Raw genomic sequence first — 24720 nt, forward strand, 5'->3', positions numbered from 1 at the left:
GCGTCCCAGGTCACAAATATCTGTGTGCTAAATACTAGTAATAAATAAAGCAAAATATTGGAGATAACAAACTATTCTCATAATCGAAGGTCGGGTATATTCGCACGATGGCGCTGGTAAACTTTGAACATTTCGCCAAAAATAAAAACAAGCAGAGTGAATACTGTCATGTCACTGGTAGACATATTTTTCTTTCTTTTTTCGTCAGTTGTACGTTGAAAACTTCACTGGGCGTCTAGACACGGGTGGTTTTGCAAACCAGTCGGTACACTACGTATTGCAGTGGAACCTGCTGGATGCAAGGAAGGGGTGAAAATTTGTCGTGACCTGATGCCTTACGGTGCCTGATAGCAACTCTACGAATGATTTCTTTGGTCGTGAAGTATACGAATGAAGCTCAGAATCGTGCTATATTCGGTCCCATCGCAACCAGTAGCCATGAAGAATTTAATTCTCACACGCTATACGTATATGGCCGGCATCAAATTTCTAACCCACAGACAAGCCCGTTCAACCATCTCGCAAAACGACCCATAAAAGTAAGGACAATAAACAAACAGGGCATATTGGAATTATCAAGTGCTTGTTCAGAGGAGCCACATGATTCGCCCAGCCGATGTGCTTGGAGGAAGCTGCGCACAATGGTGGCGCAGTCGAAGCGAGAGCGAGTGTAGGGCCGACCGGCAGATGAGTGGCAATGTAGGCTGGTTTGAGGCGGTCAGCAGCCACGAAGTCTTCACGGCCGTTGACGTCTAACGTGAGGGTCTTCTGCGCACGGTGTAGGAAATCTAAAACGAAGCTTTAATAAGATAAAAAATTAAAAGCGAACTACATGTGTCGCCCTCACCGGCCTATCTCTCAAGTAAAATCCTTGCTTTGACACCGAACATCGCGGATCTCGGAGGCTACGCTCTCACTGTAATTCATGTAAAAAACTCTGGCAACCGGTCCTCTTCGGTATAGATGTGATGCGTTTGAATAGACTGGCGGGAAAATCATTAGACCCAAGAGAAAAATTATCCGGGTTAGTTGGTTCATGCCGCAAAAATTAGCAGCGCAACAGACGGGACAAGAAGAGAGACAAAGACACGAACGCTGTGTCTGTCTTCTTGTCTCAACTGTTGCACTGCTAATTTTTGTGTCAATAGATCCAATTTTCTCGCCGATAACTGCGCCTTCTGCTACCGTAAAAACGTTAGTACAGCTAAAAAGAGTCAGACAATCAAGTTTTACGGGGATCAATAACTGGACCGAGTCGTCCTCAACGTTCCTTTGACATGTTACAAGACACTGTTCCAATTCGAACGTTTTCTTCTTGAACTTAATTGTGTGCGGGTCAAAATTTATTAGTTATTTGCCACTTTCCAGTTAATAAAGTTAAAGGAACACATGTCGCGCTAGTACAGCCCTGTGCCCGTTGTCTGGGTGACCGGAGCGTTGTGAAGTTGCTCTCACGAAACTTTTTCTCCGGCTCTCTGTTTTCACCCTACATGTCTTCCTGGCGAAAATAATATATGCAGGAGGTGCACTGGTTGATTTCGAATGTCACGCAGATTCCACTCCAGCGCTGGTCTTCCTAACGGTTTGGCCCGCCGAGATATTCAGCTCCGAAGAGTAGTGGAGAGCGGCGCATCTCTGCCCTCTCCCCCCCCAGCGGCAGCCCGCGCGACACGAACCAACGCACAAGACAAAAAGGAACGGACCTGGTCGGACGAGTTCTGGCCGCCGCGCCTCCCAGTTGGGCAACTCCGCGTGGGTACGATGGGTGTGTGGCGAGCGGGCTTCCGGTGACCGAGACCGTGCCGTGCTGCTAGCGGTGGTGGTGGCTGCAACAGGTGATTCGACCAGGACGCCGCCATGCTGCGAAAGGTGAGTAGTGCCTGCGACAACCGCAGTTACAGCGTTCACTTCCACTCGTGCTTCCCTGCAACGCTGTTGCAAACGCTTTACCTACGTGATCGCGGACTTGGGCAAGGTTGCCCCTCTTACGGCCCTTGTCTCCGTACTCCTGTCGCTGCCTAGAAAGGCGTCGTCGCATAACGTCCCCGCTTCACCAAGGAATTAGACTTGCACTTTTCAGTATTCAATCGCTAATGTTAGTGCGAAACTACAGATGTGAGAGTAAGTTTTTTGCGGGTTTGCACCGCGCAGGGAGCATTAGACGAGCGCTGCAGACGTCACTGTGCTGCCACGATGAATATCTCGTCGCGGTTTTCGGATCAGGTCTGGTCGGTCCTTGACTTATGCATGCATCACGAAGTAGGAACTTCGGGTGCGTACGTGACGCCCTGAAGGAAAAAAGTCCGTTTCGTGCCAGCCTTTCTATACTTTGATCTCGGGCCGCATTTATTTTAAAGCTGGATGCATGCAGCGGTGTATGTATGGGTCATGCTACTTCGGTGCGAGAAACACCGCGTCTTCCATGGAAATAATTCGCTTGGAAACAAGCGTACGTATTTTTATTTGTTTTTCATTTCAACAGCATGCTGCGCTGTGGCTTTGCGTCGTCTGTATTCCCTAACAAAAAATTTTCTATACAGTCTATAGACTGTCCATAGACTTCTGTCTATAAAGCCTATAGACTCTTTATAGCCAAACCCTAGAGAATAGTCTAGAGGCTATACAAATCCTATAGACAGTCTATAGACAATCTTTAGATTTATGGCCATACACTTTTAGTAGACGTTTCTCTATAGACAGTCTATAGACTGTGAACAGACAAAAATAAATATCTATAGGAAGCCAACAGAGTCTGTATGAAGTCTATAGACTGTCTATAGACCATTTTTGTAAGGGTTACCACCTGTTATTTGCTTCCCGTGTCTGCCATGCGTATTTTGTAGCGTTTCTTTTTTTAAAATTTTACTCATCTGTCATTGGTGCCCTTCCGCCACGTTCTGCGCCAGCCGAAAGCGGCCACCAATTCTAGAGAGCCAAAAGAAAGGGAAAGGAAAACGCGGTGAAATACGGCCCCTTGCTTCAGGCAGTTTTGGCTGCTCGGTACCTATAGGAGTCAGTCAGTAATGCTGAACGGTCTCTGACATTTGTGCTTGATGCTGCTGCATCCTTCTGCTACCTGAAGAAAAAAAAAGAGGGTGTTATCGCCATTATATATCGCTAGAGTAAAAAAAAAAAACTGTCATACGCTACGGCATTGCACGCGCTACTATAGTGTACGTGCGTTGTGACACTCACTTTTTAGCGCATTGTCATTTTTCTTATGTCGATGCTGATTAGGGCGTCCTTGGCTCAAAACCACGGTCGACCGTGCGGGTGAGAGGCAGCTGTACCGACAGTTCATTACATATAACTGCAAAAAATATGGCTCTCCGTGCTATCGCCGAAGCTCAAGTTGGTATTTTTTCACGAGTGGCTATAAAGTCTAGGTGCGTTTGGTCCGTTAGTCGTGACGTCCTGAAACATGAAAGAAAAAATGTTGCTGCAAAATTTGCTCGCCTGCATGGAAGAGGCTACAATGTGCTGGACGTACGAGCCTGTTGTGGTTCGCGGTAGTGGTAGTTAAAGCAGTAAAGTCATTGTATCTGGCATTCGTACAACATTGGCGAAAATGTAATTCGCAAGTATCTGCACTTTTAAGTGGGGATTTTTTTTTTCGAAACTTGAAATACTTTTTTTTCCGCAGTGTGCCAAGTTTCAGCAATAAAACAAGAAAAACTTCATCGTTGGTCGAGCCGGAAATCAAATCATTTTGACATTCGATTCCGGGACCGGCGCACTGCATGTTCGTACAACGACGCGCCCCTCTTTTTTTTTTTTTACTCGGTGATATTTATTACAGCTACAAAGAGGAATGTGTGGGTGAGCCACGGAGCAAGAAGTTTTTTTTTATCTCCGTGAGGATAGAATAGAGGGCGGTAGACTATATGCGTACGTTTCTACCAGCATAAAAGCACACGGCTGGTATAGTGTAGACAAGCACGATGTGATGCAAACAGTTCATTTGCGTGCGACCTGGAATATAGCGTCTCCATAATTTATAAAAGTGGGGGAGAGCAGGAATAAAGAAGTGGTCAATGATGGCAACTAGTCTGGCGGAAAGTCTCGATCGTTCCTCACAAATCTGTAGAACCATCCAGAACTATCAGTCTGCAGATTCGGGTGAACAATTGGTTCAGCATCCGCACAAGCTCGACGGACATTATGGTGCGGGCACAGGGCACGGTGCATGTCGGAATACAATGAAATCGCTTGGCGTATTGCAGTCGGAGGGACCAAGACGACGGTTTTGATACGAAGGCAGGGGATGGGCGCCAGCTTTGTCGTGTGTTTCATTATGCGTATTAGCATCTGGGCTCGCTCCTGTGTTCACCTGAGACGATTGTTCATGCACTGTTTCCCATCTAGTGTACCGACAATGACCTTGGTTGCAGCTGCGCCCAGCCTACTTCAATCCTGTTCACAATGAATGAATGAATGAATGAATGAATGAATGAATGAATGAATGAATGAATGAATGAATGAATTCCTTTTTATTTATTTTTTGCTCGGATATTTTTTTGGTATCCGTACCGGTCGCGCAATGCTGAAGTAAGACTTTTGTGAGGGCTAGTTAGTCTATGACTAAAAAACATTTGCACTCAAGTGATGACGGCAGAGGAGTGGACACAAACGACAAGGCAGGGGTGCAACTTCCAACTTTAATGAAGAAATTTCGAGCCAGCCGAGCTTATACACTGCAGAGCGAACAAATAGTGGGCGTGCGATGAAACCTCACTCAGTTTTCCCATGCGTTCCTTGCGTGTTCTGTGTGCATAAGCCTGACATTATGCTTCTTCATTTAAGTTGCAAGTTGTGCCCCTGTCCTGTAATTTGTCATCTCTCCTCTGCCGTCGTCAACTGAAGTGACACTGATGGCAAGTGAAGCTGGCCTGCATCGATAGGTGGCCGCATTATAATCACAAGGAGAGATCACTCGCCGAAAAGAAAACTTTTTAAGCTAGAAAAGATCACAAACAACTGGTGTCGCCATCAGCGGCCGAGTTTGCAAGTAAAATCCAAGCGTCGACACTGCTTTTTCGTTGCGGATCCCAGAGGATGCTACGCCACCATTATTCCCTCAAAACGATGGTAACCCGTTCTTTTCGGTAAGAACGTCGCGGATCTCGATCGACTGGCGGGAAGATTCCTTTTAAATCCAATTTCCTCGGCGATAAACGCGCCTGTTGCTGCCGAAAAAGTGGCAACGTGTCTACAAATAGCCAAAGAACCAATTTTTACTGAGCACAGTGATTGGATGGAGTTTTCTCTCAGTGTCCCTTTAAGCGCAAGTCTTTACTAGCGGCTGTCGTGCAACACTGTGAGTCAAGTGAAGTTGGCAGGATTGAGCACCTCAATAACTGCCCCTCGACTCTGTCGCCACAGAGAAAAGCTGCATTAGCTGCATGAAGCGGCTTTTTCCGGGAAAGGAGCCACTGAAACAAATAAATACACGAAAAAAAAGGGGAAGCAGCGTCGTAGCGACCAGGTAAATAAAAGGAAACTGCGCCGGAAAAGATGAAACATGGATTCTTGCAGTCGGCGCAGTAAAATTTCTTTTCCTGTACGCCAGTGAAAGTATTGCGTCGATGTCTCGCTTGTATGTGGCAAAAATAGCTTCCACATATGTGCTTCATGATTTGATATCCGAGGTTTTGGAGCATTGCCGCTATAAAATTCGCCACTCTCTAGAAACTGAATTCCGCATGTGATAGCTTCAGCTAGCTTGCTTCGAGCTGGTTTTTGTTTGTGTGTGTATTTGTGTTTGCTTGCTTGTTTGTGTGTGTGTGTTTGCTCGTGCGCTCTTCTTTTCGTGTGTCCGTTCTTTCGTGTGATCGTTCGTTCGTTTGTTAGTTCGTTCGATCATAGGTTGTCTCCTCTCCAACCATTTCAACAAAGCACCTTTTACAGCTGCAGGCGCTTAGGCTGCAGCCTGCAGCTATAGCAGTCAAGCGGGGCTCACCTTGTAATACAGCTCTGACAGCTTACTGAGCACACGACCTTCCCGATTTTACAGCTTTGTGATTTTGTGGGCAGTATAATGGTTCACCAGGGACTGTGTGTTGAGAATATAATGCACTATATTTGTAGAGCATTCAACCGCTACAGCTCATCAAGGCAGCTCATGGACATTTGGAATTCAATTCAGTTCTACAGCTACTAACGCAAGTGTTAAAACAATTGTACACAGTTGCGTAAAATGCCATAATCGATGCCAAGCAGGACTCTTCTTCGGCATCCACATCTGGAAGCTGGAAAACACGCAGTCGCTTACTCAATATGAAAACGAATGTGGCAGAGAAACCAGTAGTGTAATCAGTATTAATGCAGGAATGCAGTCAACGGTACATTTTCGTCTGCTGATTTTTGTCCGTCCTTTGTTCCTTTCACAGCAAGGGAAAATCTCCAACTGGGGCCATATCACTATACCGTGTGCAGACAGAAGAGAGTTGATAAAAATAGATATAAAAAATAGTGGTAAGGTTTTAACCTAGCTGAACCGAGTAGACGTGCGAAAGAAAGGAGCACGAAAGCAAGGGACCTTAAGGGTGCCAAGGTCACCCTCCCGTTGGCTGCAGCTTGCGCGACGCTCCTTCGAACTAAGCCGAGCTTACCCGAGTTGCTCTGAGGCTTCACACAAGATTTTTCGTTGGAACCATGTTAAGTAGCGCTCTCACAATAAAAAATTACTGAGGACACTTAAGACTGCTCAAGGAAGAGTACATAGTACTAATGTCAGAAATGCATTTAGGGTTAAGGCCTTTGCGGTAAAAGCCTTTAGGTCGAAGGCATTTGGGTGAAGGCCTTTATGTCAAAGGCGTTTGCCCTAAACGTCTTCACACTAAAGGCCTTCACCCACTTGACCTTTGACCTAAAGGCCATCGGGCGTCTTTTATACATTGGGTCCTCTGTTGACTCTCTTTTGGTTGCTATGGCAGCTGTGCTGATGACGTCACTGGAGTTTTCGGACCGTGTCATCTGGACAACGCTGGGTTTCGTAGGCGATAAGCCATAGAATGCTTTCGCATTAATAAGTGCGGCAATAACAACAGCGTTGCTAAAAACTGACACTAGTTCCGTAAGGTTGGTTTTATGCTTATTGAATTTAGCGCACCAAAGCGACTCATCATGTGAGGGACACCGCAGTGAAGGGCTCCGGATAATTTCGACAACCTGGGGTTCTTTGACGTGAACTGATATCGCACAGAACACGGACCTCTAGCATTTCGCCTACATCAAAATGCGACCGTCGCGGAAATCGAATCCATGTCTTTTGGGTCAGCAGCCAATTGCTCCATACATCCACTGAGCCACCGCGGCGGCTAATTTCCTAAGGAGCGAAGCACTAAGAGAAAAGAAAGAAATGTAGATACACCGTGCGAGAGATCAGTTTTATCCTCTTACGAATGCACAATATCTTCACGATGTGACCACACAAAGACTCCTTGAAATTACAGCTTTTAATTTTGCAACGCGCAGAATTTGTTCCTATGTGGTGCGTTCTCCATTGCGCCCGAGAAGTGCGTAGCCTCCCTCGCACCTGCTTTTGTCCGCGCTTGGACGTGCTTGTAGTGTTCGCGTTTCTCTCTTCAAGTGCGGTGGTCTTGGTGCGTCTCTTTATATCGTCGCGTGTATAACAGGTCTATAAATACGCTCCAACATTGGCTAGCACTTACGCATTCCTGCAGCGGCGCAACCCAGGCGTAGCACGGATTAGGCGGCTAATTTCGCACATTATGTGGTCAATAAATTGAAGACAAACAAGAGGGAATTTTTGTCCTCATCGAAAGCTTGCTTGGGGTTCATAGAGCTGACGGGAGTGTCTTAGCGAGGAGCACGAACAACGTCGCACTCACATCGTGACATATATTGTTTACTTTCATATAAGTACTGTCAGTTCGAGATTAGAACACACCCACAACCGTGGAATGCTAAGAGGACTTCAATGAGCTTAACGATGTGATAAGAAGAGAGTGCGAGCAGTGTCCAGTTCGGGTAGCATCGGACACGAGCGAGAGATAGTAGAAACCATTCGCGACAGTTTCCACGGGCACAAACTTCCCCCCTGTCGGTCCACATCAAAGGAAACCTTTATTGTGCACCCGGACAGCAGAGACAATAACCGATGGAGGCTGGGCCTAAAGCGGCTGGCAAGGATCGTGGTTAAGTTAGTTAAACATAGTAAAACGCCCATGATCGCGAAAAGAAAGAAAGGGTGGCCGACCAGTGCTGACCTCGCACGTCAGCTTAGTCGCACGAAGAATAACGCTCCCTTTTGTGCCGCACTCGGCGTATTAAAAATAAGGTATTCAATTCAGATCCGTCGACCCACTTGCGTTCACCGCGGCCTCGGCAGTAAAGGCAAGGCCGTCACAAAAGCAAAGCGTTCGCCTAACGCTATCCGCGCCGTATGGTCATCCAGGAGAGGTGTGTCATTAGAGGCAACGTGCTTCTCTCGCCTGATGGCGATAGTGGGTGTGCGCTTCAAAGCGCCGTTGATGACTCCTCCCCCCCCCCCTTTTTTTTTTACGAGCGCGACGTCTGACGGTTTAATTCAAGCGCCATGGCAAACGTAGCACGGCGCATTGGCTTCCTCGCCCTGGGCGCTACACACATGCACAGGCAGGCTGCGGCGCAGCAAACGTGCCCCCGAACACGGATGGCTGGTCAGTGAACTGCGTGCGCCGGGCATATGGGAAGCACTGTTCCGTGCACTGCGCATCACCCCCCCTCCTCCTCCCCACGTATTACAAAAGCGACGAAGTGGCGAAACCCACAACAATGGCGGCGTCGCTTATCTGCGCGCCGCCAAGCGTGACCCTCCCGAAGCGCAGTGCATCTGAAAGCCCCGTCGCCGGCCTCACGGGCTGCATTGTGTGGGAAGAGCGACTCGGCAGACCCAATGGGGGTCGCCACCGCTAAGTGTTCCGTCTTTTGAACGGCGATTTCTCCGTGGAAGCCGCTGACTGTCCGTTGTTTTAAAACAAGCGAAAATGCTTCACGCTGCTGCTGATGAGTCGATACGACGGGAACTTTGTGCGGCGAAGCGGCGTTAATGACGAAGGACACTTTGACGAAGCGCGAACTTTGTTGTTTCCCTTTGTGCCAAAGAGCGGCAGGCCAGGGCGGTGCTAAAAGCGGTGAAGGGGGAATGGTAAACTTGGAGAGTGATTAATCACTCGAGTTGATCACGCACGACCGAACTAAATGAATCACTCAGCTATTCTGATGTTATAATAACATGAACGTTGCAAAGAAATTGGAACAAAAATAACATTACATGAATATAGGTGCTACAGGACCTTCTTCAGCACTCTTTTCAAGCTAACAATAGTAAACACAAGCGAAAACAGTAGGGCACCTTGTTGCAATAAGGAGGGCGAGGAGATTAAGGTGGACATGATATGCAATTTCTCTCAAATGTCGTTGTCTAGCGTGTATAAGTGTAATCGAAACGTAAGTAGAAGGCTGAAACGCTTTAAATAAAAAAATCTATCCATGTGACAAGAGGCTTTAAGATATAACTGGTGCCTTTGAAGCCATGCAATGGCTAGCCGATAACTGCGCAGTGCACTACGGGAAAGTGGCTCAAATAAACTTCGAGCAATTGCCCGGTACGCTCATAAGACTTTTATTTTCGCCAAGGTACAAGATACAACCTAGAAAGGACATGGGGGCTGGCTGCGCGTGTGCAGACAGACGTTTTTTTGTTTTTTTTTTAGCAATCAGCCTGTTTCTCAGGCGTTAGCAGTCGTCTAGAAATACATGCTATGCATATTCTTGCTTTTAGAAGTAGCAGTAGGGACGAGTGCACTTAATGCAACTGAGGATCGATAAAAATTGCTCGGAGCGCAGTGGGTGTCCTACAGGGTGCTCACGCGAAGCATGCCTTGGCAGACGACTCTCGTATTGAGCAGAGTTTAACTGCTGCAAACATATCAACAGACCCGGATGCTGTCCAAATGGTTGCAAAGGAGCGCTACATACACAACTACTTGGGCTATTGGGTATTGGGCTACCCGGGCTGCACTGCAGACGCCGTTCTTAGACTTGCAAGGCTATCCCGTAAATCTGAAAGGCTATCTACATCCAAATGTTGTCCGCGTTCTACAGGAGCCAAAAGTCAAAAAGAAAGAACAGTTCAGGAAAAAGGCGGTGAGCCAGTGAAACACGTTCATATATCGACACACTAGAATGTACACTAGCGTTTACGTTTATGGATAATCCGCTCCACTAACGTGGCACGCGAATGACCACCAAACGTGCTGTGAGCTGTGAATACTAAGAAAATCACCTTCTTATGACGTTTAAGACGTATGTTCGTAACACCACCCATTGTTTAGAGCCGTTTAGGCCCGCAACCTTGTCTATATTCCCACCGGATAAGGGGCCTTGCTGATGAATATGAGCTGGCGGGTCCTCTTACCGTGGTAGACGCGTTCTTAAAAAAAAAAGCGAGTTTCATGGACTGCCGTGAGTCCTGATGCTTCTCTGTAACTTACAGTACACAGGCAGTGGTTGAAGTTAACTGGACATAGTTGTCCAACAGTCCGTCAGGTTTCTTTCGTATTTTCCTCTGATAATGTTCATTAGCTAATGTTTCTACTACAGGGTAATTATTTACGTTTAAGCTTCCTATTTTTTCCCTTCCTCTCTCATTACTTGAACTGAATCTCTTTTCATACCCATTCCTCCTGTAATGGCCCTCCCACGATCGAGGACCTTTAAAAATAAAACGTACAAACTATGTCATTGCTTTCTCCGGAATGGAAAGCGGGCCGCCATAGTTCGAATCCGTTTTCCGCGTTCCAGACAACGCTCGCCGCGGTGGCTCAGTGGTTAAGGCACTCGACTACTGATCCGGAGTTCCCGGGTTCGAACCCGACCACGGCGGCTGCTTTTTTATGGAGGAAAAACGCTAAGGCGCCCGTGTGCTGTGCGATGTCAGTGCACGTTAAAGATCCCCAGGTGGTCGAAATTATTCCGGAGCCCTCCACTACGGCACCTCTCTCTTCCTTTCATCTTTCACTCCCTCCTTTATCCCTTCCCATACGGCGCGGTTCAGGTGTCAGACGATATATGAGACAGATACTGCGCCATTTCCTTTCTCCCCCAAAAAACAATTATTATTGTTCCAGACAGGGGCTAGAGACGGAAGATGACGGCGACGAGTCGGCCCCGTCGAGAGCTGCTTCCTGAACAGGGGGAGTCCGTGGGCGGACGCTGACGAGGCTCTCGTCGATGCGGCCCCCCTGTGGCCGGCGACTCCGGCGCTGTCCTGCGCTGCTGGCCGCCGCGCTCACGTCGGTGGCGCTGCTTCTGGTTGCGTCCCGGCACGGCGTCCTGTGGAGCGGCGGCGAGGAAGAGCAGGACCCGGATGTGCGCCAGTGGATCCGCAGGGACGCACGCCAGAAGGAGTACATCAACAGGCGGGGCATCCACGTAATAGTGGGACACTACATGGGCAAGGGACTGCCCTGGGAGGCCACGCCAAACCTCACGGATGGTATGCATAAATGACATGTGTACCACCACACTTTAATAATAATAATAATAATAATAATAATAATAATAATAATAATAATAATAATAATAATAATAATAATTGGTTTTTTGGGGAAAGGAAATGGCGCAGTATCTGTCTCATATATCTTTGGACACCTGAACCGCGCCGTAAGGGAAGGAATAAAGGAGGGAGTGAAAGAAGAAAGGAAGAATAGGTGCCGTAGTGGAGGGCTCCGGAATAATTTCGACCACCTGGGGATCTTTAACGTGCACTGACATCGCACAGCACATGGGCGCCTTAGCGTTTTTCCTCCATAAAAACGCAGCCGCCGCGGTCGGGTTCGAACCCGGGAACTCCGGATCAGTAGCCGAGCGCCCTAACCACTGAGCCACCGCGGCGGGGCCCACCACACTTTCCCCGAATTCAATCGCGTGTGCAGTTGTGCTCAAACTTTCGCGTGGTGGAGTTGTGCTCAAACTTAGCGAAGACGCGATGATGACACGCGGAGGTCTAGGTTCGGGAGAGCTGCAGTCTGGATCAGTTGGTACGTAGTCATGAAAAAAAATAAACTAGTCAAAATACGAAGTACAAAGAAGAGACGAAGCATACACAGCGACTCGCCGCCGCGCTCACATCGCTGTGTGTGCCTCGTCTCTTCTCTGTCCATCGTCTTTTGTCTGGTTTATTTACTGAAGCCTAGGCGCGATCTGTAGCAAAACAGCTGGCTGCTATACGCAGCAACTGACAAAGAAGAACTTCTTACCGCTCGAATGCACCACCCGCTAAACCGACTGCGTACTTCCGTTCGTATTTGCGAGTTTATTGATATCTGTCGGAAAAATTTTCAAGGTCAGCTTACTGGTGGCGAGAGCAAGATGAGGCACATGCTCCCTGCTCCTCGCGTAGATCTAGCGACAGCGATATCGAGATTCTTGCTGAACATCGTAAGTCCAGGTATAGCAGTTCAACAGTGAAAATGTGCAGCTTCGTAAACCAGCTGCTCTTAAACATCGCACATCAATATGCGGCGTAACAATGTGCAGGACACTCGACTAAATCCCGGCGAGCAAGGCACGCAAACCGTTGTTCATAAACGTGAGACGAGGTTTATTATACCACAGAAAAAAAATGAGATCGAAATGCTTCAACGCGGCTTTATAACTGAGGCCGCGATGAAAAGCCACTTATAATAATGATAATAATAATTGGTTTTTGGGGAAAGGAAATGGCGCAGTATCTGTCTCATATATCTTTGAATAACGCAGTATCGATTTTCTGTAACATTAATGTTTGCACGAGGAACCTGCATTTAGGCGTGCCATAAAATGATGTCCCCACTGGACATGCGAGGTAACGACGACGTCAGCGCTTCGGCTCTGTATTGATGCGAAAGAAGTCATACGCTCAACAACACCGACCAAGAATTTTGTCATGTTTGGGCCTTGCGTCGTTGCCTATCAACAGCGGCGCCACGTTAGGTCATAAACGAAATCAATGTCAATGCCTAGCAGCCCAACCAGCGGCGGCGCGAACAGATAATCTTCGCAGGCCACTGCGCGAGAGCACTATGCCATCGCCGCAGCCGAATACGCCTCGTGTTAAGCTGCAACCGCCTCGCGCGCTGTGCTTTGCAATGGCCGCTCAGTGGTGCGTCAACATTGAGCACTGAGCAACGGTGGCATTGCGCACCGTCTTATTCCATACACTTCCATTGCCCGTGCTTTCGCACTGCCAAGTTAAAACCACGGCACCATTCTTGTGCTATTTACAGGGACAGATTTATAGGTCGCTCTTGGAGGGAATGGTTAGGGAGGGGTAGTCCCATTTCAACCATATATTTATTTGACTTTTTTGGTCGAAAAAATTGGGTTCAGCATGTTTCATAATATTTTGCGCTTGGGATGAAAGGGGGAGGGGTGACCCCCCACACCTCTTGAAGTCTACTCCTGGCTGTTCATCACTCATGGCCAAACTTGGGCAATCGTGCTAGTCCGTCTCATGATACCAAACTCGTGCCGGCCAATCATGCACCATTTCGAGTTGCGAACGGCGTCCAGAATTCGTTGGGCGATTTTCCACAGCAGCTGTATAGCTTCTATATTGAACGCCAACGAATTGTCAGGCAGGAAGTAGCTGCACCTGCTACGTCGCAGGGCACCTTCTCAGCCGCACGGGACGACACCCCTTTGCCCTGCGCAGAGATACTCAACGCCAACGACTTCGCCCCCGAGAAGAACGCCGGCGCCGAGGGGCAGGCCGTGGTGGTGCTGCCTCACGAGCAGGCGCGCAGCAAGATGCTCTTCCACGTGAACAAGTTCAACCTTCTAGTCAGCGACAGGATTCCCCTCAACAGGTCTCTGCCGGACGCCAGGAAAGAGAGGTACGCCGCTAATGCACCACGTTCGATAAATATTGCGCCTGAGACAGAGAGACCCGGTCACGGGAAACTAAGGTACAGCGCGACATGCCCAGTATCGAACACTAGGAGCTGTGTGAAAGTTAACGAGTGTTGAATAATTAAGCGACTTTGTACATTGAATAAAGAAGAAGGTCGCAATGGCACGTTCGAATCACAGTTGATTTTACTCCTCCATGCGCATTTTGTGCATTTTATATTTTTCCATTATTCATCGCGTATTTACGTTAAAATAGACTTCAGTAATCAGTATACTCATTACCTTTCGTTATAAAAGACTGTCAACGTTTATCATCCGTTTTCAACTGGTGCCATTACTGCTATATCAGTATGTGGTCTGAATGGAAGCCACACGCACAAGCTTCTATCGTGTGTGTGGATTTATTACATTTGTTCACAAGCCACCCCTGATGCAAACAGTAGACCGCTTTTGATACCTCACTTTCCTGCGTAAAAAAAAAAAAATTCTTGCCAAAATACTTTACACGGGAAAAAAATCTGAGTGTGCATTGCCAATGGGACTGCCATGTACTGTTGGTGATCTATTAACTCTGATCTTTCAGTCAGGCCACTGACTACCATGTACAGAAACGATCCCACTCCGTCAAGTTTGGGTTAGGGAAGTGGTAAAGTCCTTCGAGATGCACTTAATCGTGTATTTAGGATAAAACGCTAGCCTAGCTTTCGACCATTCCACCGCATTACGAGTGCCGGCTTTACAAGTGCCGGTACGAGTTCCGGTACATCTTTGTCAGCAAAACACAGGAGTTCTCTTCCGAGTTCGTCCATCACTCGGAGCGTTGCCAGAGCTTTTCTGAGCCTCGACATCTCCCATGGAATGCGCAGCTGCAAGAAACTGTCGTACAACGTGAGCGCGCTGCCGGACACGTCCATCATCATCGTGTTCCACAACGAGGCCTGGTCGACGCTGCTCAGGACGGTGCATTCGGCCATCGACCGCTCCCCGCGCAGGCTGCTGCGCGAGGTGCTGCTCGTCGACGACGCCAGCGAGAGAAGTGAGTAGACAGTGGCGATCCGTTCCGCACCTGTTCGCTAGAGTGAATAATAGGGAAAGGGGTGGCTGGGAGATTGAACAGGCTCGGGTTTAGTTTTCCACCTTACATGGGGAAAGGAAAAAGGGACAAAATAAAAGAAAGGCGAGCAGGAAGGAAGCGATAAGAAAAAAGGATAGATCACGCTCAGAAAAAGGTGTATGCCCACCCCGACACAGATTACAAGCAGTTTCTTAAACCCATAGAAACTTCATGAACTGCGGCAGGGTCCTTGGATTGTTCCCGGATACTTGGTAGAGAGAGAAAAACTTTATTGAGGACTCTTAAGAGATTGGTGGTTCGGTCTTCGTCTTCATCGCTGTCGACGCTTGACCTCTTTCAGCAAGGTTGGACCCCTATTCCAGGGCTCCACTGAGCCTAGCTGCTTCGCTTGCGTGCTGCACTAGTGCCCTCTGGGCAGTGAGCTCGCAGCTGGTGAGCCGGCTCTCCCATTGCTCCGCACTTGGGGTTTTGAGTTTATGGAATGCGCAGTTGCGTTCGCACTCCCAGGTGATATGGTATAGCGTGGGGGTTGTCCCGCACCACGGCCATGTGTCCCTGAATTGTGTAGGATACATTTTGTGTAGGATGTGTAAGTTAAAGGAAGTTCCCGTTTGCAGCCTCCGCCAACTAGCTGCTTCTTACTGTGTTAGAGACTTATGCGGAGAGTATCTAATCCTCCTTCCTCTGTGAAAATTCAATATCTCCGAATATCCGATCTCAACGGTATAGTGGTGACCCAGGTTTTGTGGCTGCTCAGCTCGGTACTTGTTAGAAACGACGAATGATCCAACCGGCCGAATAGGGGTACGCAGGCCCTTATATCCGAACGAGCATGCGGGAGCTTATATAACATTCAATTTACACCAAGGAGAAATTGCATGGGGTACCTTGTCGAACGGGCTAATACCCTGGACGTACGCCGCTGATGACGAGCCCTGCCACGGCGCACAGCGTTCCTGAAGGAGCCCCTGGAGCGGTACGTGTCTCGGCTGCCGGTGCCCACGCGCGTCCTGCGTTCCGTGAACCGGACGGGGCTCATCAGGGCTCGGCTGCTGGGTGCCGCCCACGCCGAGGGACAGGTGCTCACCTTCCTGGATGCCCACTGCGAGTGCACCAAGGGCTGGCTCGAGCCGCTGCTGGCCAGGATCGCCGAGGACAGGTATACGCTTGCAATGCATGCATCATCTCCTCTGTTCGGCAGTGCCTGCTGTGGTCACTAGACTTTGCTGTGGGCCGGATCGAGTACAGCAGGTGCTACCTGCTTGAGGCAGCTCGGTTGCAGCGCCGTGCAGCCGGAACTGATATGGAGGTGAACACTTCAGAGCTATTGGATGAAGTGCTCCACCATAGAATTCATATTTGAAAGAAGACCGAACAAAATGCAATGGAATAGCTGGATCCTCTGTCCTTGCGTCCTTCGCGTCCACTTTTTTCGAAGAAAGAGGGACTGTCATTCGAGAAAAAAAAAATTACAGGTTTAAACGGCCTGCAAAAAGGCGATCGCCTTCATTTTGATGGTGCCTACATTTTTCTGACCTCTCGTTTTTTTTTTTCTCACTTGTCTTCTATTCTCGCTCGAGATACTGACAGTGGCCCCGTTGGAGCCAGTCGATAGGACCGTGCTTATTAATTCACGCACGCACGCACGCAAAGTATGGTGAGTATGGTGTGTGCGCGCACACAATACCTTGTGAGGGGTCAGCTTTTACGTCATCGGTATTGTATATAGCAGAATCAGAATGCGAATGCCCCGTTATGAGAAGAATGGAAAGGCGCAGTAGCAATCTCTTTTGGCACCAGTGCCGCGTAGTGAGTGTGGAGATAAATGAGGGATTGAACTTGAAACTCCCTTTCGGAAGGTGCGCAGTGGCACTACCATTCTGTGCACAGTTCAGCGGTCGCGCTTGCCCAGAACTTCCGACTGAATCGTCAGTATTGCGTGCGTTTAACCCATTTCAGGGACAATAAATCCTGAAACGGCGGTGTTCAGAGCCTCCTCGCCCTGCATTATACGACAGCGAATACTCACGATAAAAGCTCTTTGTCGTGAAGCATACGGTGCGACGCGTTTTTACCCGCTAGCGAAGACTTGTGCTTATAGAGCGCGAGACACTTTGGTCGTATTCATGCCAAAAACTATTTGCTCTCCCTCGCACCTACGAAAAAGGCATTACCTCGGATGAACATTGTTAACCACTGTCAATGACCTGCCTAGAAAGAGATGTTTGTTTGCAAATACAGGCGTAGAGGTCGGCCCTATAGCTATTATGTTCTGACCGGCAGTTCTGCACTAAGGGGAGGGACAAAAAGCTATCGTGGTCACCGACCTTAAATACTTACAACCGTCTAATGGTTTTCACGGTTATTACGTTTATAATAGGGTGTGTCTATCGCTCAGGGGCATAGAGGAATAGCCGGGCGTCAGTTCCCACGCCCAAGACAGGACGCCCCTCCGGTTATTGTACTGGCGTCCCGCTGTTCCCCTATGCTCCTAACCATCGCCCTAACCGATAGGGTCACCCTATTCTAAATGTGTCCATTATTTCAGCAGCAGCTGGCTCGCTCCGTCGGTCATCAATGGAGTTAGCCAGACGGTACGACGGCTCACTTAGGACGCGTAAATGACCGCTTGAATGGGGAGCACTCCATTATTCAGTATGAAGCAGGGATTAGTTGAGATGCTCAAAGCGTTCAAGCCGAGCGGAGCGTCATACGAGGTGGTAACAGCTTGAGGTGGAGAGCGATGAGGAGGAGAACGAGGAGGCGCTGTTTAATGAAAAACTATGGCGACGCTTAAGTCACTTCAGGAGCGGAATGTTGCGACAGCATTAGATTTCACATGTGTCGCAGCATCTGTTGCAACTTCCCTGTATGCTTGCGTTAGTTTCTTGCTCAATTATCGGTTCATCAACCGCCATATTAGAACTGCTTCATTAGCAGTAATGCGCTATGAGGTGACAGCGCCGACATCGCATATATCACTTTTTTCTTTCATTTTTTATTTCGTTTGTTTTTACATTATTTGTTGAACTCGAACACTTCATTCATCTGCTTCTATTTTTTAGAGTAGCCTTATTCTGTATCTCGTGCATTACCTATGGCGAAATTCCTTCCATTGGTTGCTCACAACGCGGTGGGCAGACGACTTCGCAAGTTCACGTGGCCTCTCTCGCCCACTTATCAATATAATTGGTACCTGCCACAGTGGGCAGGTTGGTCACAAACCGGTGGCCAGGTTGTGATGTCGTCACAAGTTCCTGTGACCTATCCCGACCAATAAGGAAATTTCGTGACATCGGACGGCGGAGTTTGCTCCTGACATGACCTCTAAAATGATTAAAAGTGGAGTAATTAGCCTGATATAGTACGCGTCACGCTCCTCCATATGAAGGTGATAATGATGAAGCGAAATATTCATATGATACTTCGCCTACACACACAAGCGCACACGCACAGGATTTTGACAGACTAAGTCCACTGTCCTGAAACTGTTAAACGACCTTCGTCGCTCGAAGCAGCGAGGCGACATCATTCTACGGTCCGAGCTCGAGATGGAGTTTCTCGCTTGAGTCAGCAGCATTGGCAGGCCAGCCAGCTTCATTGTCTTTTTTCATTAGCGTTAGTTTCTTCGTCTTCCTTAAAACTGCAACATACGTTGCGTCGCGAACAACGCGTGCAATGTCAAAAGATCTCATGCTACATAGCGCACAAGTGGAACAGCTGTGGAGACCAGATGTGAGTGCCCTGTGTCTAACTTGGCGCTATGGACGGCTCCATGGGATGCAAGGGCAGTGTTCGCTGCTCAAGTTATTCGGAGCGCTCAGAATGGAACAGGAGCCTCAAAGCTTGGCTCTACGGCTGATTCGCTTACCCGCCAAGTAGTACAGAGGAGCTTGGAAATCACTGTACGTACGCATTTGCCGGGTGCAACTGAATCATTTCGCACATTTAAAGGGGCTGTGAAGGGGGCTCTAATAAAGTTGCGGCATGCCTGGGGTATTGAAGCACGCCGCTTCATGAAGAGTGTCCAGCAAAGATTTTTTAAATGCGCTTTGTAGAAGCTGAGTTATCTGTAGTTAAAATTTGAATTTCAGCGTCTTCGCTGCTTTTCCTCTCGTCACTTTTTGCACGCTGGAAGGTAGGCGCTCCTTCGCCGACCCCCCTCTGGGAGCAGAGCTTCCCGACCCGCCGGAGATAAGCGGCTTATTGGCCGCGGCCACGGCAGCTGCCTGACGTCTGAAAGAATCTAACCAATGGCCACCTCTCACCTTATCTACGCAGATGCGAGGGACGGAGGAGGGTGCGAGCATGAAAAAGTCGCAGGGAAGAGTTCGCCAATTTTGACGCGTTATTGTGGGCCGTCTGCTGCGTGTAGAAGAGTATTATTTGGCTCTGGTTTTCATGGCAACACAATGCAGGGATTAAGTGAGTTAATGTGCTCTCCTCGGAAGGCGTTTCAGAGCCCCTTTAAAATAGGGTGACCCTATCGGTCAGGGGCGTATATGGGAATAGCGGGGCGCCATGTGCGCATGCGCAGGACAATACCCGGAGGGGCGTTAAGTGATACGAGAGTTAAGTTATACGAATGTCGCGCGCTTTTCTCTGCGCAGGAAGCGCGTGGTGTGTCCGGTAATCGACATCATCAACGACGACAGTTTCGCGTACGTGCGTAGCTTCGAGATGCACTGGGGAGCGTTCAACTGGGAGATGCATTTCCGATGGTTCCCCGTCGGCAAGAGAGAGCTCAAGCGAAGGAAAGGGAACTCGACGATGCCTTTCAGGTAAGCCTTTACGACAACAACGTTCCTTTGGCAGTCGGAGTAATAAAATAAACGCTCTCGAAAAGTAAACTTGACCGTCTATATACCCAAGCTCTTGTTTCCACCTGGGGCGCGTAAGAAGGACGCGGTAAAAATTTTAATTTCAAGTACGCCGCGTACCCGCCGCGGTGGCTCAGTGGTTAGGACGCTCGACTTCTGATCCGGAGTTCCTGGGTTCATTCCTGACCGCGGCTGCTGCGTTTTTATGGAGGAAAAACGCTAAGGCGCCCGTGTGCTGTGCGATGTCAGTGCACGTTAAAGATCCCCAGGTGGTCGAAAATATCCCGGAGCCCTCCACTACGGCACCTCTTTGTTCCTTTCTTCTTTCACTCCCTCCTTTATCCCTTCCCTTACGGTGCGGTTCAGGTGTCCAACGATATATGAGACAGATACTGCGCCATTTCCTTCCCCCTAAAACCAATTATTATTATTACGCCGCCTTCGGCAGACCCCGCGAGGCAACTGGCACACCTGCATAATTAATCTTGCCTTTGAATTGGAGCTACGCATTCGTGATTTTGTCAAGGCTTGGGGTTTTAGCAAATAACCGGACAGGTTTATATATCTTCAACCTCGCGGATTCACAACCACGTCGATGTCTAATACAGCCCCTCGGAAAACGAACTCTGCGTAGACTCAACACTCGTGCTCGTCCTGTACGCCTGATCATGCCTTTTTGTTCTCAGCATATCATGAGCCAGTTAAGCAAAGCGTGCAATTCGGAATAAGAACCCCGACTTTCTTCTCCGTTTCATTTTAGTCTCCTTTACATAACGCTCAGAGAGAATTCTTTATCGGATTCACTCGTGTGCTCTTTGCATATTCAAGCAGACCTGCCGGATTCTCACACATGCGACAAAACATTTATTCTTTGTAAAGCATTGCTTTCATAAGCAGTCTATAGCAGAACCATAAAAAAATAATCAGCCATAAAGGTAGAAGCTTCAATGGTGCATATAAATTGAGAGAAAGTTATGGAGCGAAAGACAGTTCTTATATAACCTAATAATTGATGACATCGTGATGCACGTGTACCGTCTTTGTCGACAGTAGCAGGGCCGCATAGCTGGCTTATCAATCGTATCTTAGAGCCCATATGGCTGCCATAAAGATCTTGGAAGGTTTCTCCTTACCGTGCTGAAATTTAGAGCTTTATGAGAAGTAAATAATAATTGGTTTTTGGGGGAAAGGAAATGGCGCAGTATCTGTCTTATATATCGTTGTACACATGAACCGCGCCGTAAGGGAAGGGATAAAGGAGGGAGTGAAAGAAGAAAGGAAGAAAGAGGTACCGTAGTGGAGGGCTCCGGAATAATTTCGACCACCTGGGGATCTTTAACGTGCACTGACATCGCACAGCACACGGGCGCCTTAGCGTTTCGCCGCCATAAAAACGCAGCCGCCGCGGTCGTGTTCGAACCCGGGAACTCCGGATCAGTAGCCGAGCGCCCTAACCACTGAGTCACCGCGGCGGGTGGAGAGAGAAGTAAACTCCTTTTTACTTTTGGCAAAAACTTTTCTTCCTAACAACTATACGCTTGGTGAGTGTTCGTCGCTTACAGATGCGAGCAGAGGGACTCACATTCATGTGGTGTATGTATGCTGGCGTTCCAGGACTCCCGTGATGGCGGGCGGCTTGTTCTCCATCGAGCGAGACTACTTCTACGAAATGGGCGCGTACGACGACCAGATGGACATTTGGGGCGGCGAGAACATGGAGATCTCCTTCCGGGTACGTGATATGGCTAATAATAATAATAATTGGTTTTGGGGGGGGGGGGGAAGGAAATGGCGCAGTATCTGTCTCATATATCGTTGGACACCTGAACCGCGCCGTTAGGGAAGAGATAAAGGAGGGAGTGAAAGAAGAAAGGAAGAGAGAGGTGCCGTAGTGGAGGGCTCCGGAATAATTTCGACCACCTGGGGATCTTTAACGTGCACTGACATCGCACAGCACACGGGCGCCTTAGCGTTTTTCCTCCATAAAAACGCAGCCGCCGTGGTCGGGTTCGAACCCGGGAACTCCGGATCAGTAGTCGAGCGCCCTAACCACTGAGCCACCGCGGCGGCTACATTTCTTTATTCTGTGTTCACGCCGCGAAATGTCGACATAATTCGAGAGAAAGAGAAAGAGACAATACAAGGCAAAATGCAATAAAGAACAACTGTCAGGCGGGCCCTTTCCTTAGTCCTAGAGGAGATTCGAAGCGCTCTGCCCCGGGCGCAGGGGTTTTTCGGGGCTGCACCTTAATGTCACCGAGCCTTGCCGTTTTTTTTCTAAAGCGCCGTGCTTGACACCAGACAAAACAAAATACGCACAAGGCGCCACTGACTGAAACTAGGATAGGCAAGTACCATGAGAGGGCGGGTAGGAGAGAAGGCGCCAAACTAATTTAAAGAGTGGGTCTAGAGCCTGTTATCTAGCAGAGGCGGCAGGCACACTAGACAGGCTTTTTCAAGCAAAGGTATACCTTGTGCTAAGCATTTGCATGGAAAGCGACGGCATTGACGTGAAAAATCGCCCTTCTGTCTGAAAAACAAAAGCCATTTGTCGCTTGAAACTTTATGCGAGGGTAAGAATGGGCAAATCGATGGCGAATACAACAGTTTAGAACACGATATCGCGTCGAGGGATTAGCGACGAAGCTGTTATCGCTGTGAGGCGGCGGACAGGGCGCCGCCATGTTTGTCAACGCTACGTACGCAAGCAACGCAAAGACCGCAACGTAAAAATCCGAATCTCACGTACGTACGTGAGACTCGAGCATACCCTTTGCGTCCTGCGCATGCGCACTGGTCAGCCGTAAGAGCTCTACGTACGTGAAGCCTCTACGTACGTGAAACTAAAACTCTCTAATATGTTCTCCAGGGCGTCTAAATTCAGCAGATGCGTTCAACGAAGCCTTAATACTATGCCCATAGCAACTGAATTGGTCCGAAGCTCGCACGGAATCTGCTGTCAGCGTCGAATGGAATGAGAACCAAGCATTTGAAACATTAACTGCAAAATGAGATCCTTAAGCAGGGAAAGCTCAGTGCTACGGAAAATTAATTTCACATCGAAAGCGTGATGATTGCGCTTTAGAAGCGTTAATCAACCGCGACTGTATTTTATCTCCAGAAGCTATAGATATATAGGTGTTTTTATGGCATTTCAGCTCTCTTGTTCGCGTTTCATCTGACGCTGGTGGTGCATTGTGAACGGAGACTAGAAGTGTTACGTAACTTGCTTATGACAGGACTGTTCCTGGCAGTCAGTGCCATAGGTTATAACACAGGGGAAGTGTTATTGGTGATTGGGTTTAGAGCTATGCAGATCTGTCAGATCTCAGGTATGTGCCCAATTTCTGGACCTTATTTAGCATTTAAGTGCCGCTACAGTGGAGCGATTGCCGGCAGAATCCGCAAAGCTAGCCCACCAGTAGCTTGCAACAACCTCTACCTCAACCTCTAGCAGATATAGTTGTGGTGCGTATTACGTAATCGCAATGGGAAGTGAGTGCTACAAACAGCGCATGCCGTTTACTTGACCTATATAGTCATTGAGGGGTCCGTGCTTGCATCTCCTGCGCGCGCATGCGCAGATCTGGCAATGCGGCGGCTCCGTGGAGGTGGTGCCCTGTTCACACGTGGGCCACCTGTTCCGGCGCACGTCACCCTACACGTTCCCGAAGCCGGGTGGCGTGGGCAAGGTGCTCTTCGCCAACCTCGCAAGGGTCGCCGCCGTATGGATGGACGAGTGGGCGAACTTCTACTTCAACATCAACCGCGGTGAGCGTCCACCCGCCTTGACACTTATTTACCTAGTGACCTAGCCTGTTGAGGACGATGCCGGCACTAGCGGTACCATTTTTATGAAAGCGGAATGCAGAGGCGCCCTTGTGTTGAGGTTTTGACACGTGCCGAATAGCCTCAGGCAGCCAGTATTAACTTAATAAGTGCAATTTTCGCTACGATATATAGCTTAACATTGAAAGCGCTGCTCTAGAAAGCGGCCGAAATGTGAAAGTTTAGCTGCAGCAGCTCGTGTTTCGCACATTCCGCGCCAGGCCCCTACTGGAAGCTTGCATGCATAGCGTGCCCAAATTAGCACCGTCGCAATTGCTACAATAGCGGGCGAGCGTACGCAGTGCCGAGAGCCTTCGGGGAAAAATTGTTCACATTAAAGCTGTCTTTCCGTAAAAGGCAACTTCTTCGGTTTTATTCGACGCTCTATACAACTTCCTGTAGCTGGACCTCTGCGCGTTTTACCAACAGTATTAAGGCTAGACCACCAGTGTTGACCAAATGATTATATTAATGTGAACTAAACATTCTTCAAGGCAACCAATTTCGGCCGAAATCCGTTGCTAGGTCCCTGAGAACAATACTGCTGTAGGTTTATTCAGGAAATATTACGTGGATAAGAATTACTTGTAGCTGGGCGTGTTGGTGCATATTCAGGAAATACGCAGGAGCGCGAAAATAAGAATTCGGACGTAGTGACGGAACGGGGCGAGCGCTGTACTTTCAACAAGCTTATTTACAATAGCAGCTTATTTACCCATGCGCCAAGGCGTGGACCGCAAACATTCACGTGTTTAAATATACTCATAAAGAAAAACCATTTCACTCCCCCGAGGAACCACTGACGTATCACTAATGCAATCAACTCCCCGTTTCTTGATATAAAAGGCTTGTACAAGTTCACGTTCAGTTTTGTCACGACTCTTGATTAACACTCTACAATCCGACAGGCTAGGCTCGCAGGCGACCCGATTCTCCTCCGAGCAGGCTTGGCAGTGATCTCGAAATGCAAAGCGATTAGGATTGAAGCGTATAAGGTTCCTATACTTATTAACAAGTAGCGCGGAGGATACTGTACGAGGGATTAGAATCCTTCAGTTAGCCTTGGTTATAAAATGTGCAGGTGAGCAACTTTTGAAA

The 24720-nt window shown here is 48.5% G+C and overlaps 1 protein-coding gene across 2 annotated transcripts in view; it reads left to right on the top strand.

Moving 5' to 3' along the window:
• The first annotated feature begins 1741 nt into the window (after positions 1 to 1741).
• LOC144124914 (polypeptide N-acetylgalactosaminyltransferase 5-like) overlaps positions 1742 to 24720 on the top strand; it is a 29657-nt gene continuing 6678 nt past the window's right edge. The window contains exons 1-8 of one of the 2 annotated variants that reach the window (XM_077657860.1): positions 1744 to 1869; positions 11136 to 11503; positions 13703 to 13883; positions 14766 to 14935; positions 15926 to 16133; positions 19585 to 19755; positions 21409 to 21526; positions 23379 to 23565. In XM_077657860.1, the coding sequence (XP_077513986.1) occupies positions 11239 to 11503; positions 13703 to 13883; positions 14766 to 14935; positions 15926 to 16133; positions 19585 to 19755; positions 21409 to 21526; positions 23379 to 23565 (1300 nt within the window). In that variant the 5' untranslated portion in view covers positions 1744 to 1869; positions 11136 to 11238. Of the gene's footprint in view, positions 1870 to 11135; positions 11504 to 13702; positions 13884 to 14765; positions 14936 to 15925; positions 16134 to 19584; positions 19756 to 21408; positions 21527 to 23378; positions 23566 to 24720 lie in introns of both variants that reach the window. The other variant, XM_077657861.1, reaches the window with a different exon arrangement.

Source organism: Amblyomma americanum, chromosome 3 (genome assembly GCF_052857255.1).
Source record: "Amblyomma americanum isolate KBUSLIRL-KWMA chromosome 3, ASM5285725v1, whole genome shotgun sequence".
NCBI classification, from domain to species: domain Eukaryota; kingdom Metazoa; phylum Arthropoda; class Arachnida; order Ixodida; family Ixodidae; genus Amblyomma; species Amblyomma americanum.